Here is a 12,039-nt window from a genome sequence, read left to right as displayed (position 1 = left end):
AATCCGAATTGAGATGGAATATGAATTGACCTTTTTATTGTTTGGACAACAACTAAAGCATCCGATTAAACAACCACCTTATCCCAACCTTTACTCTTTATCCAACTTAACGCTTCCTTGATACCAATTACCTCAACGATTTTAGGAAGAACACAACCCAACCTACTCCCCGAAATAGCTTCAATAAGAGTACCATAACTATCCCGAGCCACCCAACCAAATCCAAACTTCTGCTACGCTTTAAAAATGGCTCCATCGACGTTCACCTTGACAGTAAAATGATCTGGTTTAACCCAAAGATTGCTATTAGTAACATCACCCGTAGCAAAATAAGCATGAGGCGACTCAAAATTCGCAATCTTCCAATTTACAAGGACTGATGTAGATGACTTCATTACATCCAAACCAGCCCAATTTTTCTTCTGCCATAGCAACTCATTGCAAGTTTTCCATATACTCCACCTGATCATAGCAGCATCCACCGCTACGTCCACTTGATTCCCTTTTAACAGGCCAAAAAACCAGGTGGCAAAATCTTCCATCGCACCAGCAGCAGGCACGATTGTTGGAGAAAAAACCAGTAGGAGCTAGAAAAATGGCAGCCCAACAGCACATGGTAGATAGTCTCATAGTCTCTGTTACAGAATGTGCAAAGAAGTGTTAGGTTTTATGCCCTAAATAAAACTCTTTACAATCTGATTAGTTATCAATATAAGAAATTTGAAGTGATTGATGTTTGCATGAATTTTACATGCTAATGGTTTAATATGTTTAATATGTTTATTCACAATTACAGTATCGTCAACACAGTGGAATGTGATTGTGATCATATGAATCAAAAGTTTTGGTCCCTGTTTCATCAGTGTTATTGGATTTACACTAATGTGATAATCAGCGATGATGTGTACTTACACTTGGAGTAAGTGTTATGTTCTTTCCAGGACATTAGTAAAGTATACTAGTTTCGAATGTATGGAGTATACATTGGACTGGACCGATATTGCAACTAAGTTAAGATATTACAAACTTACCGTTATACATATCTTTCCAAGTCAATATCAGTAGTTGATCTTAAGATTAAAAGAATCTAAATCCTGATATGCTTGGGCTCAACTCAGGAGTGCTATTCATGTTCTTTGATTTATTAGTTAAGCCTACTTTTGGGTCAGGGTGATACGTATATTTTGGGAACATGATAGTATGATTGAGTGGGAGTGCTGAACATAAATATGGAATCTATAGCTTCTACTGGTGTATAGAAGTTAAGTGATGATTCCCTTCGAGCTTAGCAAATAGAAGTAAATGGATGAGCTCTTGTTTAACTAACTAATTATTAGATCACTAAACACCATTTACAGGTAGCTAAGTGTTTTAAGGGGCAAAATACATTGAGGGGTGAGAACGGTAAAGAAATCCCATCTCGATGTAAATCATCTATATAGAGGATCTTTAAATCACAATAAGATTATAACAATGGTTAAATGAGATAGTATATTGGTATCGTGAAACATACAATATGCTCTATATAAGTCTGAGAGTGCAATTCTAAGTTCTAAGAGTGGATTCAACGAAGAATTAATAAGTAGGAATTTACTTGGTAAATTTGGTTCACTTATTGGAAGCTCAGCATATAAATCCATGGTCCCCATTCTAGTTGAGAACATTACGCTTGTAAGACTCATTAATTGATTCGTGATTGATCAATTATAATTCTAAAGTTAGACTATGTCTAATTTTATGAATTTTCACTAAGCAGGGGTGAAATTGTAAGGAAAAGAGTTTCTAGGTTTATTTATTTATTAATGGACTTTATATGTCTAATTAATAATTAAATTAAATGACAATATTATTTAATAATCTATTTTAGTTATTAAATAATTAGTTTTGGCATTTAAAAGGTTAGAATTGGAAAATTGGCATTTTTGAGAAAATAGAGATAAAATTTGATAAAATTGCAAAATTAAGTGGGGCCCATTACAACACCTATGGCCGGCCACTTATAAGGCTTTTTCAAATTATTATTTTCATTATTTTAATGCCAAATAATTCTAAACTTAAACCTAGTAAGTTGCCTATAAATAGAAAGTGATGGCTCAGTCAAAATACAAGTTTTCATAAGCCTTTCTGACAGAAATTTCTCTCTTCAGAAAAACTGAGCCTTCCCTCACTCTCTACCTTGGCCGAAACCTCTCTCCCTCTTTTCCTTCATCTTTTTCGTGACCCTAGTGAAAGAGTAAGTGCCCACACACAGCAAGCAGTAACTCAATCATAGATTGGAAGACTGTGAAGGATCAAAGCTTGAAGAAGAAGGAGATTCGGGCTCAGATCTTGATTATACTCGCTACGAAAGGAATCAAGGGTTAGAGATCTGAGTGGAAGGAGACATTTATTCCGCTGCATCAATGTAAGGTTTTCTTAACTTTATATGTGTTTATTTTATCGTTTTAGAAAGTTCATATTTAGGATGTTAATAAACATACTTGTGAGTAGATCTAAGATCCTGGTAAAATAATTCCCAACAACTGGCCTCAGAGCCATGGTAATTGATTTACTTACATGTAATTTGGACTTTAAAACGATTGTTTGTATGTTCTTTGGATGGTATTATGTTGTATTGAGTGTTATTTGATGATTGATTGATGATTATGAAATTTTCGTGAAAAATAATTGTTATTTCGGTTCTGGAATTATTTTTATTGGATAGTATGGAAAAAATTAAGCAAGTTAGCCTTTTACAGAACTCAATTTGGATTTTATTTGAATTAGTTATGATTTTTTGAAGATTTGACAAAATCGGAACATTTGTCTTGATAGTTTCCTGCGATCGCAGAACTGTCCGTACAGTTTCGAATTTTTTCAATTTTCTTCAATTTTTCATACTTTTTCATGGAATTAACTTCCAATTTTTTGTATGGTTTTATATATATACTATTACTATTCCTAATTCAATTCTAATTATCATTTTGAATTAATTTAATTTTTTTTTTATTTTAATTCAAGATATTAGTGTAATTTGAATTTGAATAGAACTAGTATTTATCTTTTTGCTTAAAAATCTATCTTATTTTTAAATTTGATTATATTTTTTTTTAAATTTAAGGTCAGATTTTTTTATTAAAGATATTTAAAATATCTTTTAAGATATTTATAATATCTTTTAAGATATTTAAAAATATCTTATCTTTTAAGATATTTTAAAAATATCTTATCTATTAAGATTTTTTAAATCTTTTTAGATATTTTGACCTTATTTAAATTTAAAATAAGATATTTATAATCATGTAATTTTAAATAGATATAAGATATTTTGCTAACTTTTAAATTTTGTTATTTTATTTATTTAAATTAAATTTAAAAATCTGAAAAGATATTTTATTTATCTTTTCTAATTTTTATTTAATTTTTATTTTTAAAATAACATTTAATTTTTTAAAAAGTAGTTAGCAAATTTTGAAATGATATTTAGGTTGGTTGAAACCTAATTTTTCAAATAGTAGGTTTAATTTTAAATTTTTTTTAAAATAATTTCGAAATTTTAAATATTTTTATTTTTTTATTTTTTCGAAATTAATTAAATTTTTTTTTATTTTTTCGAAATTAATTAAAATATTTTATTTAATTATTTATTTTTCGAAATTATTTATTTAAAATTAAATAAATCCTACTTCCAACTATCCAGCTAACCTTGTTGCAGGAGTATGTGTTTTTTAGCTTGTATGTAAGTTTTAAAAACCTATTATTACTTGATTGCAAATAGCCATGGTTACTTTTTGCCAGATCTAATGATCTGATGGCTCCCTTGGTCAAGTAAATAATTTGTAACAGGTAAATTTTACAATCTTCTTTCATCTGTGTATGACCTAGCAACATGATAGGATCCATCCAAAGTGTGCCTGTGTGAGCCTATATGTTTATTTTATTATATATAGATGCATATAGGTTGTTGCTAAATAAAATGTCACACCATGATAGATTTTATTTAGGTCCATTTAGTTATTGGACCTATTCAATTAATAACAGTTATTCATTTTAAGGTTAAATTCCTCTCTTTTGGGCCTTGTGTGAGAGTTGGGTGCCATAGAAGTGGGTACGACATACCGAACCCAAAGACCCCCTCACATGAACTACCCCAATTGTGAAGGCCCATTTGCTCGATTTGAATAACTGTACTAGGTTAATTATATTAGTTTGACCTAATAAAATTGAATTAGCAACATAATTAACTTTTAAAATATATGAAAATTTATTTTCATTTTAATATTTTAAAGTTAATTTTAAGAAAAACACTTTTAGTTTAGATATTATTTCTAGATAAACTATTTGTATTTTTCTTGTATTTAATTAAATATAGAATTTTAACTAACTAAGATTCTTTCTGGAGCTTATTTAATTAAATATTCCTATTTAAGTTATAAATTAGTTGTATCAACTGATTTTTCTTAACTAACTTAAATTTGAATATTTGATTTAAATTTTAAATCAAGTTGAGGAATCTTAGGCATTAGTTATTAAAGATTCTTAAGATATTTTTTAAGTTAATATCTTTTCAAATATTAACTTGAAATGGAATATCTTAGATATTTTTTTTGTTAATATCTTTTCAAATATTAACTTTAAAAGATATCTTCAAATTAAGTGGTTACAACTTAATTTGTGATATTTAATTAAATCTAGATTTGAAATTATTTAAGTTTTAGATTTTTTCTATATAACTTAAATTAGATATTTTTCAAATTTTTAAAAGATACTTAGTCAAATAAGATATTTTCTAGATAGTAATTTCTAGACTACTTATTATTTCTAATACTTATAGGAAAATATTATACTTTTGTGAAATTAATTATTTAAATAATTAATTTTGGTACAATTTTATTAAGTATATTTTTCCTAGTATTAAATAGAAATTAATAATTAAGGCTTCTCTACACTTAATTATTTATTTCTTGAATTTAATACAATTAATTAAGTTGAAAAATCTAAATATCTAAGTTGATTTTCATCATGATACTTAAATATTTATTGATTTTTCATGACACTTAATTAAATAGAAAATTAATTTTAGGTTGAAATTTAATTTTTCAACTTAAATTTAAATAATTTTCAAAATATATATTTTTCTTTATTTTATTAATCAATTTCGAAAATTGCATTTTAATTATGCAATATTTTCGAATTTTATTTTGAAAAATAGATTGAGTTGTAAATTAATTATTTATTTTAATTAATTCTTGGACCAACTCAAGTCAATGATTTTTTCATTTAATTGATTAATTTAAAATAAGTGAATTTAAAATATATATATTATTAGAAATTGAATTAACTAGTCAAAAGAATATCTAGATAGATGATATTTTTGCTTGAAGTATTTCTTTTCTATTTTTATTATTTTCGAAAATTGTATAGTTTTTATACTTAATTTTCGAACCCAATAAATATATTCTCAAAGGAAATTTTTAAGTTGCTAATTATTTATTTAATTCATCTTAAATTAATTTCCTTAATATTTATATTTAAGATTATTACTAAGATGGAAATAATTAATTTTATTTCAATCACCATCTAGTATAATTTTATAAATATTATATTAAATTCTTATTTTTGAATTTTAATTCTTAAATAGAATTTAATGAGATTTATTTATTAGAATAATAAGAAAATACATTTTAAACAATGAGCTTTATTATTATTAAGATATTCGATCTCCATTGTGGGTTTTACACCGCGTTTGTTTTAGTGAGTAATCCTCCCTAATGGAGGAACGTTCATTAGCAATTTCGCACCGTTTAATCTCGCATGATAAGTGGTTTGTAAGTGTTTTATATGGTATAGATCACCCTAATGGTGGCGACCATATTTGACTTGCAAATTGCGAAACAATGGTAGAAGCTCATGAGATAGAATAGCCTTGACTCTCGCCTAAACGGGACAACGCTGGATTCTGATCTTGATCGAATAAAAGGTTGCTAGAATGTTTAACATTTTAGATGAGCTGACAACTCTATTCAATGGATGGTAGCTTTGACTCTCGCCTAAACGGGACAACGATATCGCCTTGTTGAAAACCTTGGAAATTATTTAGGATTGAATTTTTAAGTATTTTCTCATATCATTCCTACTTGCTATGTGCTTATAATTTCTGAATTGATTTTGTGTGTTAAACCATTATTTAATTTCTATTTGTTGATTTCTATTATTTTGTAGTATCCTGTTTTGTCAAAATGAATCCCATGTTATCACTGTTGACTGAAAATAAGCTGAATGGATCTAACTTTAATAAATGGAATGAGAACATTAATATTGCTCTCATAGGAGAAAGTGCCTTGTTTGTTTTAACTGAGCCGTCACCTGAAGTGCCTGGGGATAATGCATCCAAAGCTGTGAAAGAAAAGTATGAGCGTTGGCAGAAGGCAAATGACAAAGCTCTATACTTTATGCTTTCTAGCATGGTTGACACCCTCAAAACTCGGTTTTCTAAAACTGAGAAGGCTGCTGAAGTTATGACGAAGTTAAATGAGCTATTCGGTAAGGCATCACTTCAGTCACGCTTTGACGCGACTAAAAAGTACATTAACGCACGGATGGAACCTCATCAAAACGTGCGTGATCATGTTCTCCTCATGTCCAGTTATTTCCAAGAAGCCCAGGATCATGGTGCTGAAATGGACAGTGCTACTCAAGTTAGTCTTATCTTGAATAGCCTGACTCCAGCATTTCTACCATACACATCAAATTATGTCATGAATAAGAAGGAAATTGACTTTCATGAATTAGTCAATGACCTTCAAACTTATGAAAATTTGATTGGAGGACCCAAGAAGAAAGGGAGTAAACCTCACAATCCTGGTAATGGTAATGGGACGATGAAACCTGAAGCAAATGTCGCCTCTGCTTCAAAGCCCAAATCGAAGAAGAAGTGGAAGAACACCAAGAAGCGAACAAAAGCCATGAAAAAGGCTGCTCCTTCTGGTGATGCTACACTTAAAGGAAAATGTTTCTACTGCAATGAGAAAGGTCATTGGAAACCCCAGTGTCCTAAACTTCTTGCAAAGAAACAAGGTATTTCCATTAATAAACTTTAAGAGTTTAGTGAATTGTTATCCAATTGGATTTATGATTCTGGACTAAACTTTGTTTATTTGTTTTCTTCTTCTTATAGGTCAAGCTACTTGAACTCAGATGAGTTCGATCAGAAAGCTGGACCAAAGGGTAAAATCGTCCAGATGAAGATGAAGCTCTTCAATTTGAATTAATTGTTTTAGTTTAAAGACAATTTGGATTTCAAATTTTAATTAGGGATATTTATCCCTGTTTCTCTCATATTGTTGCAATACTTTTTTATTATTAATAAAGTTTTATTTTTTTTTTCGAAATTCACTATTGCAATTTATGAGATTGAGCTTCATTTAATTTTATCTTCATCAATTATTACCACATTATATTTGTATGTTTGTATGTGTAAGTGTTTTTATTATTGATGCAAATTCTATAATATATACAACTCTTCATAGAGTTATATTATATAAACACTAGAAATTATTTCTATGTTTATTAATAATTGTTAATTCTCATACAATTATTAAGAATTTGTTTAATAAAAGGATCTTATGATCTGATAGGGGTGGAGAAAAGTTAAGAAAACTATGCAGTTCAACGATCTTTTATATCTAATGAACTCTGGATAGTATTCAACTCCACATAAACTCTATCACACTTAGAGAATCATGATCTTTACAACCTTTAGGGGTGGATCATAATCTCTATATACTTAGGGGTGGAGGTTTTCCATAGTACCCTATATGTATATTCTTAGGGGTGGAGTCTATTCCACAATTCCCTATGAAACACATATCTTGTTTAAACATAGAAGTAATATAATGAGTCAGCTATTGTCAATATAAATTCTTGATCTTGATTGTATGTTCCATTTCGTTTTTACTGTTGTAAGTAAGAGTATGATACCTTTGAAAGTTCTTTGTTAAAGTTTCACACTACCTTAATTGAGTGGGAGAATTTTAAAGTTCTATACCCATCTTCATTAGGTTGATAATTGTGATAGGTACTTAAGAACACTACTGAAAAGCAAATCTATCCATTCACATGGATAGATATAGCTTATCAGAATTATGAGAATAAGATAAAGAACTCTAGTTCAGTCCATTCGAATGACTTGAACCAAGAATTCTTAATCCTCATAAAATTTTATGGTATCTTAATTTTGATTACTTTAATCTCTGGCATGTATTTTTCACTTCAAATACTAGTCTGCTAAGTTGATGACTTAGTCTTGACTTAAAGTTTCAGACTAATACAAAAGTCACAACTAGGTAACTCTCTAAACAATCAGAGGTTAAAAGTATTTTTTAACCAGACATCTGCTATTGAGTGGGAGCTATCTGAGATGTAATCAAATAGGGAACATTAGAAGATATTCAAGAAGGATTTATGAAAGTGATCTATATGTCAGATATTAAGGAACTGTGTATCAGTTGTCTTTGTATCACACCATCTAATTTCGAAATTCTTAAGATGGTGCTTACTTTGGGGGTGGAGGAATTATTGTATAATAATTCAAGCTCTACCAGAGAAGAACTATAACTTGGTCTATTCGAAAATACCAGAAAGTTATATCACTGAAGAAAAGTCTACACTGTATTATCTCAATTACATATTTTTCAATATGAGAGATATGTCCTCTGTTAATTCAGATGTACTTTTAAAACAGTAAAGATTTCAGTATCCCTTGATGAGTAAAGCATATAGTAAAGGATGTTTCATAAGAGTATTTATGAACTAGTTTCCAGAAGTTTGGGTGGATTCAAATATACTACACTTGATCTAAAGATCAAGACATCAGATTGACCTATTTGCACAATTTGTTTTATATTAGTGCAAGTGGGAGTTTGTTAGGTTTTATGCCCTAAATAAAACTCTTTACAATCTGATTAGTTATCAATATAAGAAATTTGAAGTGATTGATGTTTGCATGAATTTTACATGCTAATGGTTTAATATGTTTAATATGTTTATTACATTCATACACACAAAATCAGTTAAATCCAGATCATATGTTTATTCACAATTACATCGTCAACACAGTGGAATGTGATTGTGATCATATGAATCAAAAGTTTTGGTCCCTGTTTCATCAGTGTTATTGGATTTACACTAATGTGATAATCAGCGATGATGTGTACTTACACTTGGAGTAAGTGTTATGTTCTTTCCAGGACATTAGTAAAGTATACTAGTTTCGAATGTATGGAGTATACATTGGACTGGACCGATATTGCAACTAAGTTAAGATATTACAAACTTACCGTTATACATATCTTTCCAAGTCAATATCAGTAGTTGATCTTAAGATTAAAAGAATCTAAATCCTGATATGCTTGGGCTCAACTCAGGAGTGCTATTCATGTTCTTTGATTTATTAGTTAAGCCTACTTTTGGGTCAGGGTGATACGTATATTTTGGGAACATGATAGTATGATTGAGTGGGAGTGCTGAACATAAATATGGAATCTATAGCTTCTACTGGTGTATAGAAGTTAAGTGATGATTCCCTTCGAGCTTAGCAAATAGAAGTAAATGGATGAGCTCTTGTTTAACTGACTAATTATTAGATCACTAAACACCATTTACAGGTAGCTAAGTGTTTTAAGGGGCAAAATACATTGAGGGGTGAGAACGGTAAAGAAATCCCATCTCGATGTAAATCATCTATATAGAGGATCTTTAAATCACAATAAGATTATAACAATGGTTAAATGAGATAGTATATTGGTATCGTGAAACATACAATATGCTCTATATAAGTCTGAGAGTGCAATTCTAAGTTCTAAGAGTGGATTCAACGAAGAATTAATAAGTAGGAATTTACTTGGTAAATTTGGTTCACTTATTGGAAGCTCAGCATATAGATCCATGGTCCCCATTCTAGTTGAGAACATTCTGCTTGTAAGACTCATTAATTGATTCGTGATTGATCAATTATAATTCTAAAGTTAGACTATGTCTAATTTTATGAATTTTCACTAAGCAGGGGTGAAATTGTAAGGAAAAGAGTTTCTAGGTTTATTTATTTATTAATGGACTTTATATGTCTAATTAATAATTAAATTAAATGACAATATTATTTAATAATCTATTTTAGTTATTAAATAATTAGTTTTGGCATTTAAAAGGTTAGAATTGGAAAATTGGCATTTTTGAGAAAATAGAGATAAAATTTGATAAAATTGCAAAATTAAGTGGGGCCCATTACAACACCTATGGCCGGCCACTTATAAGGCTTTTTCAAATTATTATTTTCATTATTTTAATGCCAAATAATTCTAAACTTAAACCTAGTAAGTTGCCTATAAATAGAAAGTGATGGCTCAGTCAAAATACAAGTTTTCATAAGCCTTTCTGACAGAAATTTCTCTCTTCAGAAAAACTGAGCCTTCCCTCACTCTCTACCTTGGCCGAAACCTCTCTCCCTCTTTTCCTTCATCTTTTTCGTGACCCTAGTGAAAGAGTAAGTGCCCACACACAGCAAGCAGTAACTCAATCATAGATTGGAAGACTGTGAAGGATCAAAGCTTGAAGAAGAAGGAGATTCGGGCTCAGATCTTGATTATACTCTGCTACAGAAAGGAATCAAGGGTTAGAGATCTGAGTGGAAGGAGACATTTATTCCGCTGCATCAATGTAAGGTTTTCTTAACTTTATATGTGTTTATTTTATCGTTTTAGAAAGTTCATATTTAGGATGTTAATAAACATACTTGTGAGTAGATCTAAGATCCTGGTAAAATAATTCCCAACAAGAAGATCCACATTGATATGCTTCGTTTGAAGCTGAACCTTAGTTGGAAGACTACCAGAACACACTTGCCACAAGAAATGACAAACCTTAGGAGGGACTGCCAATTGCCACAACTTTTTCCAGCAGTTATTATCTTCCAAATAAAGCCAACTTCCTCTACTCGATTGAAGATGCTTATAAGCACTTTTAACCGAGTAAAAATCCGACGTTTCCATGTTCCAAAACCATGTATCCCTTTCCATAGAAGAACTCAACTGAATGTTCAAAATAAACCAACATCTCTCTCCAAAAACATATCAGAAATGAGCTCAATATCCCAAGATCTTTCCCCTACAATTATGAGACTATCAACATACTTATTTTGAAGCCCTTGATTCTCAGTTATGACATAAGGATTAGAGTCATGGGGTAGCCACGGATCCTTAAGAACATTAACTAAAGAACCATTTGTAATTGAAAGTCTCGCACCCGCTTTAACTAGCATCTGAGCTGCCCAAATACTCCTCCAAATAAAGCTGGGATTTTGTCCCAATTCAGCAGAAATAAAAGAGCCATTCAAGTAGTAACGTGCTTTATAAATCTTACCAACAAGCGAATTCTCCATTGTGAGCAATCTCCAACCTTGTTTTCCTAAAAAAGAGAGGTTATAATCCTGAAGATCACGAAATCCTAACCCCCCCGACATTCTTATGTTGGCAAAGACACTTCCAACTAACCCAACTTACACCTTTGCTTGTGTTCTTAGATTGAGACTTCCACCAAAACTTCCCCATCATTCCTTCAAGACTCGAACAAATCTCTTGATATTTCCCCCTCTTGATTTCATCAAAAAGGGTGGCATAGGAAGCAAGGTCAAACTAAATATATTTCTCCCCCTTAATCATACAAGATATGACTTATATCAATGTAGCACAATAGATATAGAGAAATTTCAAAATGCATAAAAAGATAAAAGGCCATATAGTCAAAACAAGTTAAACATTCAATCTACGAAAAATCATGTCAAAATTCTTGAAAACAAGAGAGACAAGTAAAGAATGACATAGTTATGATTTCAAACCTTTTGTCATACCTCAAGTATGATGAAATAAATATGTTCATGAACTTAAATCAATTAGATGACAAGAATTGAGACTTTTTGGTAAGTTTTTTAAAAATTTAAGTAAAAATAACATATGTACCAAAACTGAGTTTTATGCATCCTTTTTGATTTTTTTTTTTTTTTTTGCA

At 30.0% G+C, this 12,039-nt stretch overlaps 1 protein-coding gene across 1 annotated transcript; it reads right to left on the bottom strand.

Moving 5' to 3' along the window:
• Positions 1–233: 233 nt before the first annotated feature.
• Positions 234–11,413, bottom strand: LOC115719917 (uncharacterized). Its single transcript, XM_030649092.1, has 3 exons — positions 11,166–11,413; positions 10,896–11,043; positions 234–587 (listed from the first exon to the last, which is right to left on the bottom strand). The coding sequence occupies exons 1-3, from the start codon at positions 11,411–11,413 to the stop codon at positions 234–236; spliced, it is 750 nt and encodes a 249-aa protein (XP_030504952.1).
• Positions 11,414–12,039: the final 626 nt, after the last annotated feature.

Source organism: Cannabis sativa, chromosome X (genome assembly GCF_029168945.1).
Source record: "Cannabis sativa cultivar Pink pepper isolate KNU-18-1 chromosome X, ASM2916894v1, whole genome shotgun sequence".
Classification (NCBI taxonomy): Eukaryota; Viridiplantae; Streptophyta; class Magnoliopsida; order Rosales; family Cannabaceae; genus Cannabis; species Cannabis sativa.
Note: the sequence above shows the minus strand (reverse complement) of the source record. Positions and strands in the feature narration are given on the sequence as shown.

Coding starts and splice junctions, on each gene's coding strand:
- LOC115719917 (XM_030649092.1), bottom strand. CDS start 11,413: ATGGAGAATTCGCTTGTTGGTAAGATTTATAAAGCACGTTACTACTTG. Junction 11,044..11,165: donor AATCAAGGGCTTCAAAATAA/GTATGTTGATAG, acceptor TTCTATGGAAAG/GGATACATGGTTTTGGAACA. Junction 588..10,895: donor AATTGGCAGTCCCTCCTAAG/GTTTGTCATTTC, acceptor CCATTTTTCTAG/CTCCTACTGGTTTTTTCTCC.